Source organism: Balaenoptera acutorostrata, chromosome 1, assembly GCF_949987535.1.
Source record: "Balaenoptera acutorostrata chromosome 1, mBalAcu1.1, whole genome shotgun sequence".
Taxonomy (NCBI): domain Eukaryota; kingdom Metazoa; phylum Chordata; class Mammalia; order Artiodactyla; family Balaenopteridae; genus Balaenoptera; species Balaenoptera acutorostrata.
In genome coordinates, this window is record NC_080064.1 from 55,006,858 (window position 1) to 55,021,230 (window position 14,373).

The 14,373-nt window shown below is 44.0% G+C and overlaps 1 protein-coding gene across 1 annotated transcript in view; it reads left to right on the forward strand.

The window, feature by feature from the left end:
* Positions 1–1,965: 1,965 nt before the first annotated feature.
* The window catches only part of PGM1 (phosphoglucomutase 1), a 56,178-nt gene continuing 43,770 nt past the window's right edge, over positions 1,966–14,373 (forward strand). The window contains exon 1 of the mRNA XM_007164333.2: positions 1,966–2,345. Coding sequence (XP_007164395.1) covers positions 2,100–2,345 — 246 coding nt within the window. The 5' untranslated portion in view covers positions 1,966–2,099. The remainder of the gene's footprint in view (positions 2,346–14,373) is intronic.

Sequence of the window (14,373 nt, forward strand, 5' to 3'; positions counted from 1 at the left end):
CTTTATAATAATGAGTTACCATTTACTGAGTAGCTATCAGTACTATGAGAGGAGCTCTATATTCAGTATGTCACTTAATCCATACAACTCTGAGAGGTTCGTATTTCTAAGACTCAGTGATTCTATGCTATATTTTCATTTTGTGGAGTCAGGTAACCTTGATTACATTCACCATTCTATTCTCAATGCTCTAGTCTATAAAATGAGTTTGATTATACTACTTAATTCACAAGATGATACTACTCTATAAGCATCATGCTGCTTTACTTACATCAGCTGATTATGATTGAATCTGTTTGGATCAGAACATGGCTAGATTCTAAAGGGTCTCAGGTGAGTCTACTGTGTATGCACGATTGAGAACTAGGGACATACAAAACCCCATTAATTCTTGCAGAAATTCTCTAAGATAGGTTTTGTGTCCATTTTATAGTAAAGAAACATATGCCCACAGATATTAACTAGCTTTCCCTGGTTAACACATCTCGTAAATGACACATTTCTCAAGCAGAGGAGACAACTACTCTCACCAAATCAAGGGAGACACTGAACCTAAAAGAGAAGATTCCTACTTAACAATCGAGCCTCTTTCATTGACTCTGTATCCTCCAACTCTTTGTGGCCACCTCAGTTCTTTTTGATCTCTTCACCAATTTTGTACTACATGAATAACTGGTGGTAGTAACACTCAGCCTTACCGTGTATTTGTGCATATGTTTATCAAGCCTTCCCCGTACATTTCCTAGTTCTCAAACCTGGTGACATGCAGGTAAATCATGGTAAGAGCCCTGGCTTGGGTGCCACATCCACCTGAGTTGGCCTCCTGCATATACTTATCTCTGTGGCCTTGACTAGTCATTTTATTTTTTGAATCTGTTTTGTGAGCATGAAATAGGGGAAAAAATAAAACCTGTACTTTAGAAACATTATACTCAATAAACATTATATTCAATAAATCTTACCTGTTAGTACACCCACCCTAACCAAATGAAGTAAAGTGTGGCCCATCAGTAAACAGGTGGAAAGTAGCAGGTTGAATTAGACCTTTGAATTAGACACAAATACCCTAATATTTAGAGAATAGAAAAAAATGAGTCAAAATCTAGCTAAGGCTGACACTTCCATCCCTCAGAACGTGTTTCGGGAAAGTTATTTACACATGAAACTCCAGCTTAACCACAGGAAATGTTGTACAGATCTTCTTCCACTTAGGGTTACCTCCTGATAAACCCACTGTTAGGTGAAACTATCATAAGGGGAAAACGTATTTAATACACCTAACCTAGCAAACACTGTAGCTCAGCTTAGCTTACCTAAAAGAGTACTTACTTTACCCTGCAGTTGGGCAAATTCGTCCAACACAAAGCCTATTTTATAATAAAGTGTTGAATGTCTCATGCAATTTACTGAATACTGTACTGAAAGTGAAAAACAGAATGGTTGTATGGATACAGAGTGGTTCCACGTGTATTGGTTGTTTACCCTCCTGATAGGTGGCTGACTGGGAGCTGGGGCTGGGTTTGCTGTCACAGCTCAGCATCTCCAGTGTACACAGTACCTACTGCATATTGCTAGCCCGGGAAACGATCAAAAATCAAAATTAGAAGTACGGCTTCTACTGAATGCTTATTGCTTTCACACCATCATAAAGCGGAAAAATCCTAAGCTGGAACCTTACCAAGTCTTCTAAGTCCGGCTGTCCCTACTCTATTTTTCCCACTCTGCCTCAAGTCCTTGCCCTGTGACCCGGCCCCTACCCCAAGCTCTGCTCTTCCACTTAAGGCGAGGAGGCGCGGATCTTATTTTACAGCGGATGGGTTTACGAGGGGAGGGTAAATCAGAGAGGCTCCACCCATCTCACCGGAGGCCTGGGGGTGGGCGCTCCCCATTCCCCTCCCTCTCGGACCTGCTAGGAGGTGGGCTGGCTCGAAGGGCGGGCCCTGTCCCCTGTCCCTTTAAGGAGGAGGGACGAGCACCGCTGAGAGAGCCGGCATTGCCCCAACCCTTCCGCGGCTTCACCACACAGCAGCTGCAGTCACAGCTCCGGTCGCCCCTTGCTTAGCAGAGTCCGCTCCGGCCCCAGGAAGCTAGTCGCCACCATGGTGAAGATCGTGACCGTTAAGACCAAGGCGTACCAAGACCAGAAGCCGGGCACGAGCGGGCTGCGGAAGCGGGTGAAGGTGTTTCAGAGCAGCGCCAACTATGCCGAGAATTTCATCCAGAGTATCATCTCCACCGTGGAGACGGCGCAGCGGCAGGAGGCCACCCTGGTGGTGGGCGGGGACGGCAGGTTCTACATGAAGGAGGCCATCCAGCTCATCGTCCGCATCGCCGCCGCCAACGGGGTAAGGGACGCGCCCGCTCCTCGGTCGCCCCCGTCGCCCGCCCGCCTTCTGCCTCACTCTTGCGGGGCCACTTCCGCGCGCGCCGCCGCAGTCTCCACCCCCTCGCTTCTCTGCGCTCGCTCTTCCTGGCCTAGCTGGTCGGGCGGAGGTCGCCCAGGGCCGGACAGTGGCCACGGGGCGCCGCAGAGCTGCTCTTCTGCCAGCTCCTCCCATCCCTCGTCGCCCCCGCGGGCGAGGAGGCGCGAGGCGAGGAGCAGGGCTTGACCTTGGGAGGCCCGCCCCTCCGCCTCCTGCGCCTCCCTTCTCTCTCCTCCTCCCCTCTCCCCTCCACCCGCCTCCGTCCAGGCCTCTGACCTTTACGTTAACCTTTTCTGCCGGTGAAGATCCAGTTACCGAGCAGAGTGCAGTCGCCTTAACCGGGAAAGGTTAGAGGCCGCCGCCTTGCTCAGAACCCCCTTGCATCCCGCCGGGTTGTCTGCTATTCTCGTCCGGGACTGGCGCTTCCCGCTGGCTGCGAGCTCAAGGCTTTGCGCACCCGCCCCGCTGGTGGTCAAGCGCTCAGTTCTGAGGAGGCGGTCGCAAAGTCCCTTTCCCCGTCCCTTAAGTTTGCTGGGACGGAGCTTCTGCCTCTGCCCTGGCGCGGCCTGGTTGCTAGGGGGCAGGCTTTTGAAAAGGTTAGTCTTTGCTCGGTGTTGCTTCTGGATCTGTTCCACCGAGGGGGCTGGAGCTGAATTTCCATTAGAACGGAAACCACCTACCCAAGGGCGCTCTTATGTAAGCAGTCGTGGCAGGCCAGGAAATTAACGCAATACCTTGGCTCTGCCACCCCAGCTAAGGAACGTTAAATGAGTTAATGGGGCAGGTCCACTGAGGTGAGACCTTGAAATAGACTTTTCAGTCAACCTGGTACGTTTGCGAAAATGCGGCTTTATAAAGTAGGTAAATTGGGGTGATTGTTTACTCTTAAAGAAAAGTTTTCTAACGAGTTTTTTTTTTAAGTTTTCTTTTTTCTTTCTATATTTAACATAAGATTTGACTTATACTCACCTCTTCTGGAACTCAGTAATATTTAGTAATATTTTTATCCATTTTAGCAGTACTTTATTTCTCTTATTAACATATTGAGTGCCGTTTTACCAAGCCCTGTGAAAAGTACTTCCCTGCAGTATCTCATTTATCCTCCTGTAGCCTTATGAGGTAGATGCTATTATGGGCATCTTCAAGATGCCAATGAGAAAACGGAAACTTAGGCAGCAGGTTCAACAGGAACTCTAATGGCAGCACTGAGAATCTAGTATAGACCTGCTAGTTCCAAGGACTTGAACAGTTTCTGGGAATGAAGAGACCCTTGAGTCTAAAGATGTATTTTCCAGCTGTCTCTCAAATCTAAACTGGGAGCAATCTACATCTGCCTCTCTGGGTCAAACATTTATAAGCATCGGTGAGAGAAGATTGTCTGGATTTGTTTTCTTTATGCTCCTGAGTTTTCAGACAACCTCACATTCCCTTGAAAGAAGAACGAAGAATGAACAAGACCTGTATCCCAGTACAGCTCTTGTTCATTTCCCTGTTATCAGCTGTGTTGAACTTGCATTTCTTCAGCAAACACTGAGCCTATACTATGTCAGAGAAATGGGTGGAATAAAAAGATGATTTAGAAGCAAGACTTGTCCTTAAGGGGCTTACAGCATAGTGGGAATTTAAGGGGTCCAACTGGAAAACTGTCCATTTGAGAGTAGCGTGGGGTGGAAGAAAAGAATTAGTTAAGACTAAAAATATATGTTCTTAAAACCTCTTCACCCTTTTGCTTCTACCCTGTTGCTTTCCCCCCACCTTTTAGCCAATCTTTGTAAAGGTTGTCTGCATTCACCAACACACATTTCTTAACTCCTGTTCACTCACCACCTCGCTGCAATCTGGCTTCTGTTTCTTCCACCACTCCACTGACGTTGCTCTTGCCAAGGTTACTGATGACTTTTTGGTTGCTAAATCCATTGCACACTGTTTAGGCCTTATCTTATTTGACCTGCCTGTTGCATTTGGCACTGCTGACTTTGTACTCTTTTAAAATTCTCATTCCCTTGCCTTGATCACTGTCTCCTGATTCTACTCACACTTCTTGAGAGTTCCTTCATGGACTGCTTACTCTACCCACGTCCTAGCTATTCCCTAGGTTTCCATCTCAGCTCACTGTTCTCTGATTTTATTCTCTCTCTCTCTCATCCCTCACCAGGGATTTAAATATGCTGCTCTTTCTCTTCTGGTGCAATCCAGATAGCATTTTCAGAAAGCCTTTCCCAGCAGCCCCTGTCTGCTGCTCTTCTCCCTTAACTGACCTTTCCCCATAGATACCTCTAGAATAGATGAAATTGTCAGTTTACATGTGACACTCCCTCGTACCTAAGGCAATGCAGCATTCAATGAATCCTTGTTCTGTTGCCCTGAATTATGAATTGTGAAGTATATGGAAAATACTTCAAGTATATTCCAGCACTTAAAGCCAGCATATAGTTTACGACCCATACATTTATTCTCATTAAACATTTATTATGTGCTTACCTCTTATCAGTCATTGTGCTTAGTACTTGGGATATAATACATTCCTGCCCTCAGTAAATACATAGTCTAGAAGGGGAGGTAGACAGGAATAAGCAGACAGCACAGTGGGTTAGGTGTTGTGAGGGAGTTACGTGCCAGATGCTGAAGGGGCAAGAGCATGGCAGGCTGTACTTGGGAGCGGAAGGGGAAGTGAAAAAGTTTTCACAGAGGGGTGGTAGCAGGATTGAGGCTTACAGGATGAGTTGGAGTTTCTAAGGTGGATTTGCTGGGGGAGGAATTCTAGGCAGAAAGAATAAAAATCATAGGAGTTGGGGACAGTTCTCTTGGGCAAGTTATTCAATTTCTGATCCTTTTTCCCCCTTGTCTGTGAAGACTGGAAATGATAATACATACGCAGTGAGGCTCTTGTGAGGATTAAATGAAACAACATATTTAAAAGTGCCTGGCAGCCCCTTTTCACCTGGAAACTGTTTGAATGACACTTGTAGGGAAACCTCAGGATGAGCCTGAGGGCAGGACTTTCTCTTATCAGTGTTCTGCTAATTTGGGGACACTAAGTTAATCATACCCAACCTGAGGCACATATTAACGCCCACACCCCATAGATCTCAGCATTGTCTCCTGCCTTCCTCTTACCCTCAATGGCCCCAACCAAAATAGAGGGATACCTTGTTAGTCAGAACCCAATTGGGTACAAGTGACAAAAACTTAGATTAGCCCAAGTGAAAAAGGAGGGAATTTGGGATACCTTCCAAATGTTCATTTACTGCTTAAAACTTTACCCAGACTGGAGAGGGGGAAGGGTAAGCTGGGACGAAGTGAGAGAATGGCATGGACATGTATACACTACCAAATGTAAAATAGGTAGCTAGTGGGAAGCAGCCGCATAGCACAGGGGGATCAGCTCGGTGCTTTGTGACCACCTAGAGGAGTGGGATAGGGAGGGTGGGAGGGAGACGCAAGAGGGAAGATATATGGGGATATATGTATACATATAGCTGATTCACTTTGTTATAAAGCAGAAACTAACACAATAATGTAAAGCAATTATACTCCAATAAAGATGTTAAAAAAAAAAAAAAAAAACTTTACCCAGACTGACAGTGTCCTCAGCCACTCCCTGCGGGAATCCAGTATTTGGAACACAGTCCTGGCGTATCTGTGTTTGCTACTGTTTAACATCTCTTGCATTCCAGGAACAGAGGGGGCAATTCCCAGTCTCTTTTCCTGACTCTGTGACTGTGGACCAGGGACACCTGAAATGTTTGCTGTAGTGAGAAAATAATGCAATATGTGTGGAAGTATCTTGTAAAATATAAAACGAGGTGTTTTTAGTGTGGTTGCTTCCTGCAGAGTGTGAAACAGCAGAGTTTGAGGATGGGGCTCTCTCCAACCAACCTCTTCAACCTACTTCCTCAACATGCTCTCCTCTCTCACATCTGGTTCCACCTGGAGCGTTCTTCTCGCCCCTTCACCTTCAGGTCTGGGTTTAGTGGGCACTTCTCTGCTCCCAATCCCTGAGTCAGGTGCACCGCTTTTCTGCTCTCGTAGCCTGTCTTGCTCACCTCCATAATAGCACTGACTGCATCTTAGAGTGGTTGTTGGGTTGCTTGTCTATAACCCACCTGGCCTCCAACACAAACCTTCTTGACTGTAGGTCTCAAGTGGATGAAGCCTGGGCTTGTCTTGTTCTCTGCTTTATCCCAGGAGACCATGCAGATTCACTGTGAGTTCCTCTTGAGCTCCCCGCCAGTGTGTGTGGTCCTCACACTGGTTGGTTTGGCCCCAGAATGGCTACTCACCCCGCTAATTAAGCCCATGGGACTCACACAATGTAGTGACCGTTTCAGCTCACTCTTTAGCAACACAGGTGTTTGTAAGTATATTAGAGTTCAGTATAAGAGACTAATATTTATTCAGAATCAAATCCTTACCCCCAGATCCTACCATGTGGTGACTCAGGAGGAAAGTTACCCCAAATCCTACCCCCAAATCCTTATCCCCAAATCCTACCAGGTAGTGTGACCTGGGAGGAAAGTACTCCTTGGGCAGAATCATTCACACTCAACAGCAGGCAAAAACAAATTCATGTATCAGTTGCCAAAATAAGCCGTATGGTATAATCTATAGGAAAACAGGATCTCACCCTCCCTGTATGCCATTAACAACAGTTTAAAAGGAAGAGGCCAAACTTAACCCTGGGAAGATTTTTATAATGTATGGACAGTCATATCAACCCTGGGGTGGTGGAAATTGGTATTTCCTGATATCATTCTGGGGCCCTCTTGCAATCTCACGTGACTCTTGTATATTAAAAGCTCTGAAAGTCCTACTTAACATTGCCTGATCCAGTTTTCCCAAGCTTTTAAGTAAGATATAACAATCCCTGAAACTGCTTGCTTTGGGATATACTTATTTATGGAAAAGATCAACTGGATGAAATATCAGAAGACCAGAGTCCTGATTCCAACTCCACCATTTCTAGCAGGTTGGACAAGTCAACCAAGTCTTTCTGTACCACCACCTACCTGTCACATTTCTTCTTTTCAGAAACACTTTGGGGCACTCATGAAGAGGAAAAAGGGAAGAAATTGTTTCCAGTACGAAAACATAGTGTTCAAAGTGTTTCAGACTCATTGGCCTGAACTGATTGGCATTCCTCACTGTATTTATTCAGGGCTTCATTTACCTTTTCTATCTTGTGCCTCAGGGACTCATCTGAGTGGTGATTGGGATAAGCATTGGGAAGGGAGACTTCCAACAGTTGAAGTTAAAAAAGCAACAAAACCCTGAGGCAAAGGCAGCCCCTTTTCACCCTTTCCAAACATCCCCCCCAACCCTAGGGCTACCCCGTTTGCGGTCCATCCCGTTTGAGGACATCAGGTAAGAAAAGTCTTCTCCAAATTCTCCCAACTGAAGGTAAGCCCTCAATTACTTGGCACACTCAAGAGCCATTAAAATTTTTTTTAAAATTTTTTAATTTGTGTGTGTGTGTGTGTTTGCACATTTTTATTGAAGTATAAATGCTTTACAATGTCATGTTAGTTTCTGCTGTATAACAAAGTGAATCAGCTATATGCATACATATATCCCCATATCTTCTCCCTCTTGAGCCTCCCTCCCACCCTCCCTATCCCATCCGTCTAGGGGGTCACAAATCACTGAGCTGATCTCCCTATGCTATGCAGCTGTTTCCCACTAGCCATCCACTTTACATTTGGTAGTGTATATACGTCAATGCTTCAGTAGCCATTTTTAAAAGGTGATTCCCCACTTTAACCACAGCTCCAATGGCCACAGAGTGACTGGGTATGTCTGTGTCAAGTTCAAGGAAATTTAAGGGAGAATGAATGGATCATAGAAACTTGCCTGCTTAACTTTCTTAGAGGTGTAGCCCACTCAAATCATTCTTCTGAAAGCTTTTCTGAAGTCTGAAGGGGTCCAGAATACATCACTGTGGCATAAAAACTATTTCGAGCTGAAGGCCTTTGAGAATAGGCATTTTTCTGAACCCCTTTCTCTGCCTAAAAGCAGAGCCTCCTCAATTGTTATAAATCCCGTCCCTGGGAGAGAGTTTCTGGAAACCAAGGAAAATTGACTCAGCACCACACCTAAACAGACATTATCACAAAATTATAATATCCCCTACCCATTCCTTTAAGGCCCCATTTATCTTTCCTAAAAGTCCTTTGTTTCTCCAACACTGATAACCACAGTGAAAGTTCTCACCTAGATAGAGTTTTGAAGCCTGAAAACATTAGCTTTTATTTTTTGGCCTCTATGCTTTGTCCCTCCCCTGATTTCTCTGTCACTGATGGTCACTTTAAGACAGTAGGAAAAGCTAGGCTGGGTAAGAAGACAGGATCCTTAATGGGTTATTTGCTGGTAGGCTAGTTCCCACTGTCTGGCAGAGAATCCCAGAAAAGATTTAAGCCTTTTCTGCTACACCTGCTGCTTCATGGGTAGCTGCTTTAGCGTAGGTACACAAATGATCTTCATCTCAACTCTGCAGTGTACAAATTACTGGACTTGGGCAACATGGTGTAGAAGCCACAAAGAAAACTTTCCTTAGCAGAACCATAACCTCCATTTCTGCTTGCAGGCTGCCCAGTCCTTGCCTGAGCTCCTCTCTGTATTGTGGCAAGAAGCAGCCAACAAACACTCCTGTTCTGAATTCTCCTAACCATTTGCCTAGAGCTACAGGTTTGGTTGGCCCGTGGTCTGCCTTCCAGGGTAGTGGTGGTAAAAATTTTGCCATGGCCATAAAAAGTATGCCAATGCTGCATATTTTAGATTCTGTTTTGGTACAGAACACCAAATTTTGTCATTAGTTGCAACGTAGGTTTTGGCTGCTACAGCAGAGTTCTAAAATAAGTTACTTAAAATAAAAGTTCATAGTAATAGGTTCAAGAGTATTACCCTTTCTGTAATAGACTGGATGTGGGCAGGCCAGGGCTGGGGTGGTGACTCCACTGTGTCAGAGGATGCATGTTTCTTCTCTTTGGTTGCTCAGCCTTCCCCAGTGAATTGCCCGTATCTGCATAGTCCCACCTGGCTGCCTACCACCATGTGGTCATTCCAGCCAACAGGAAGGGGAGAAAGAGGGAGGAAGGCACACCTTTCTCAGAGGCTGCATGTAATCGATTTCACTCCTGTCCCATTGGCTGAAACTTAGGCTAAGGCCTCCTCAAGCAGCAAGGGAGGCTGGGAAATACAGGTATACCTCATTTTATTGCACTTTCCTTTATTGCACTTCACGGATACTGTATTTTTTGCAAATTGAAGATTTGTGGCAACTCTGTGACGAGTTTTTTTCCAGCAACATTTGCTCATTTCGTGTCTTTGTGTCAAATTTTGGTAATTCTTGCAATGTTTCCAAATTTTTCATCATTATTGTATTTGTTATATGATCAATGATCTTTGAAGTTGCTGGTGCAAAAAGATGATAACACTGAAGGCTCAGATGATGCTTAACATTTTTTTTTACCAATAAAGTATTTTAAAATTAAGGTATATACAATTTTTTTAGACATGATGCTATTGCACACTAAACAGACTACAGAATAATGTAAACATAACTTTTATATGCACTGAGAAGCCAAAAAATTCGTATGACTTGCTTCATTGTGATATTCACTTTATTGCAGTTTTCTGGAACTGAACCTGCAATATCTCTGAGGTATGCCTATATAGATGTTATTCTGGGTACTATGTGTTCGGCTAAATATTGGGGGTGTCAGTCTAAATGAAAGGGAGTATTAATCTTGGGGAATACCCCACAGTCCTCATTATCATAAACATGCTTTCCAAATTTAGTGAAAACCACTCAGTCATTTTTAAGCGATAGAGTTACAGAGGGAACATTGAGACCTGATTTTATATCAGTACCTAGATTTTTTGAAAAGACCTTGACTATCATTTATTCCAACTACAGGCTTAGAAAGGAACCCAGGCAACAATCATTCTCATTGTGGAGGACTTTTAAAATAAAACTACTTTATTGAGATATAATTCACACACCACACAATTTATCCATTTAAAGTGGACAACTCAGTATTTTTTAGTGTATTTACAGAGTTATGCAACCATCACCACAATCTAATTTTAAAATATTTCCATCACCCTAAAAGAAGCCCTGTGCATTAACAGTCAATCCCTCTTGCTCCTCTACACCTTCAGCCCTAAGCAACCACTAACTCTACCTTAGGCCTCTATAAATATGTATGGGTGGATTTTACACAGACTGAATGTCCAGTTTTGCTTGCCAGGCAGAAGAAATTATATTTGGCAGGCGAAACCCTGGGAAGGTGAGAAGCAAAGGCAAAGGGTCCGCCTCCAGAACAGGAATTAGTGTCCTGTGCTTCTGTGCACATTGTCCGAGCATTGGAGATACAGGATCAGAATAATGTCCTCATTCTCAAGGAGCCTCTAGTTGAAGGAGGTAGATTGACACAAAAACAGACAATCACCACTAAGTTTTATAAGTGCTAATACCTGAGGGAAAAGCGATGGCTGTGGACGCTCAGAGCCGGGACGCCTGCCCCAGCTTGAGGCGGGGGTTATGTGTGGGAGGGGGTAGTGTGTCCAACGAAGCCTTTCTGCAGGAGGTGAGTCTATTTTTCTCAGCGCACTCCTTGTCCAAAGCCAACCAGGCTGTCAAAAAAAGGAGGAGAAATTTCTCCAGGAGAATAGCTTCTTCATTTTCATGAGTGTAAGCAATCAGATTTCTTTTTTTTACAAACATATTTGAACTTATATATCCAAATTAGTATTGTACCCTGCAAGTCGCCACTCTGGGAACCATACACTTATTCCAGTGATGCATCTACTGCAGAAAGCATTTTGAAACTCCTCTACGGGAATTATTCTTCAGCTAGTCGGTTTATGGGTCACCTAGGGAAACCAGTCACATCATTTTACAGTCATGCCTCATTTTTCACCTAAAACGATGTAACAAGATTTGATCACCCACTTTATTCATTAGACATGGCTCCAACCAATCTTCTTCTCTTTCCAAAGTTCACATCTATTCTCAAAGGATGAAATTTGTTATGACTGAAGACTTTCAAAGAAAGTACCACAGACTGTAAAGACAGTTGCCCGAAAAAGAGTTCCAGAAATGTTAGTGCAATGTCAGCATTGTTTGAATGCACATGTTGCTACCCAGGGTGCTTGTTTTGAAGGAGATAATATTAATTTAGATGAAGATACTCTGGCATAACTGTTGAAAATGAGTTACATTTTATACTGTTCAAGCACACTGCCCTGTCGAGAAGGTCTTAGAAGACAGTTCATGCTGAGGGAGATTCTGGCGTTCTGCTTTCCTTCTGCAGTTTACCGCAGTGGGCTGGGGATCCAGTTCTCGTCCATCCTGGTAAACATCTCAACATGCTTTGGTGCATTTAGAAATTGTACACAATAGGAAGGTTTGTGAGAGGCCAAGTAGACAAAATGACCCTGACCTTGGAAGGGAGTGCTATCAGCTCAAAGCCACGAAAACCAGAAACCTAGGTGTTAAGCCTGTGCCCACCTCAACTCTGAGAGATCATCCCATGATTGCAAAGAGGCCAGAAGATGGAGCTGGGTTGGCATAACTGGGTGGGGATGGGGAAAGACCTTTTGCTTTGGTAATAAAACTATTATGTTACGCTGCCCCATGGGGACTTTGAAAGAAATGCATTCTGTGGAGCCAAATGAAATCCATTTAAAAATGAAGCAAAAGGGAAATCAGTGTAGGAAACTCAGATGGAATTGGGAGTGAGGTTGGCTCCTGTCACAAAAGACAGCTGCCTCTCTGGGTTGGGCCATGCAGTTGGCGCCAAGCCCTCTGAGGTCAAATTCACGAGAAACATGCTTATCACACAGTTCACCATAGCCTTTTACCCTGTAAGTAGATTTGGTATAAAGAGAGTAAAAATATCTGCCTTAACGATTAATGTGAGAACAAAGTAAAATTTGTGAAGCACTCACCATAGTGCCTGACATTGGAAGTATGTAGCAAACAGAAGATTCTGATGATTCTAATGATTATTATGATTATTCCAAACTCTGAAGCCAGTGGAGGGGCAGAGAGGAAGGTCTTCTGTGTCTGCCATCACCTCCACTGCCTACATTTCCTATCCTATCTCTGTCCGTACATTATCCCTTGAATTTGATCTGTGAGGCAGAGGTTCACAGTTGCTGTAAGCGTCAGTCACAAGGCCATTGATTTGAGGCCTTCACCTTACTGGAGTCATGAGCTAGCAGTGGGTAGTTGAAGATGGGTATTTTGGGGTGGATCTGTGGAATGGTTACCTGGCCCAGGCCAATGTCATGCTACAGATGGGAAGCTGCACGAAATGTGTGCTGGCATTACTGTGAACCTCCTGGACCACATGTATTTTCTCATTCAACAAGCATTGCTGAGCACTCTTTAAGTGCCAGGCATTGTGTGAGATGGTTGCAGGTACAAAGATAAATAAGACAAAATCTTCATTCTCAGGATGCATGCTGGTAGAGGAGAATCCATAAGTAGTTACAAAAATACGGTGTGAATACAAGTGTATTAGTTTCCTGTTGCTGCTGTGATAAATGACTCCAAACTGGGTGGCTTAAATCTACAGAAATTTATTTTCTTACCATTCTGGAGACCAGAAGTCTGAAATCAAGGTGTTGGCAGGGTTGCACTCCCTCTGAATCTCCAGGGGAGAAGTTCAGGGAATCGAAGGATCACAGAGTCACTCAACCCCACCTTGAAGGGGAAGGGAAGAATGAGGATGTTTTCTCTGCCCAGACAAGGTGATTTTTGAGGCAAGTGCAGGATGATAAAGAGGAATCAGGGAGACCTTAGCCGAGAGTGAAGTGAGGGTGGAGGCAGGGCACAGTCGCTGCTTTAATGCATATACCTAATACTGTTGTTGCCCTATTTAAAACTATGCTAATGGTAATAATTGACAAGAAGATTCCAGGGCTCCATAATCCACACTGCTTCTGTAGACTTCTGACATAATGTCAAACGGAAGACAGCCACTTGGTGGCTCCTTGAATCTTACCAGATAACTTTAGTTCATAGTGATGGGTTGGAATTGAAGATTTTGGTTCAAATCTCAGTTGTACAATTTACTGTGCAATATCATGTATTCTGCTTAACTGATCTAAAGCTCAGTTTTCACACTTGTAAAATGGAATCAATTCTAGTATCTGCCCTACTGGAGAGTTTTGTGAGAATTAATTTAAATAATGGGCATACAAAGGTTTGGAGGACTCTAAGGTGCAGTCATTGGTGCAGAGAACTCCAGACTCCGTCTCTGTCTTCACTGGCTTTCTTCCCTATGTGTCTGTCTCTGAATCTCCCTCTCCTTATAAAGACAACAGTGATTGGATTTATGGCCCATTCTAATCCAGTATGACCTCGTCTTAATTTGATCACATCTGCAAAGACCCTTTTTCCAAATAAGGTCACATTCACAGGTATCTGGGGTTCAGAATTTAACATTTTTTATTTTTATTTTTTGGTGGGATGCGCAGTTCAACACACAACACCTGTGCTCTGTCTACCAAGTGCAGTGGGTTGTACAGGCACCAAAACTCATATACTTTGCACTTGGCCAATATCCCGATGAGAGTCACCTGGAATCTATTTCCTCTTAATTTTTTCCAAGTTCAAATGCACTTGATCATCCAAAGGAGCCATACAGCCTAAGCACCAGCTTTGGCGTTAAAACTGGTGTCGAAGCCTGCCTTCCAGTTTATTAGTTGTGAGACTTTGAGCAAGTCATTTATTCCCTAAGCCTCAGTTTCCTCATCTGTAAAATGGGGATTGTGAGGATATCTACATCGCAGGGTTGTTATTAAATAAACCTGCCTGAGAACCTACATGTAATCCTGTGTACCATGATAAGCCCTTTACATGATCTCCTTTTATCTTGTCAACAACTCTTAAGAAGTTGGTATTTAGACCTCTGTTTTACTGATGAGGAAATAGAGGGTA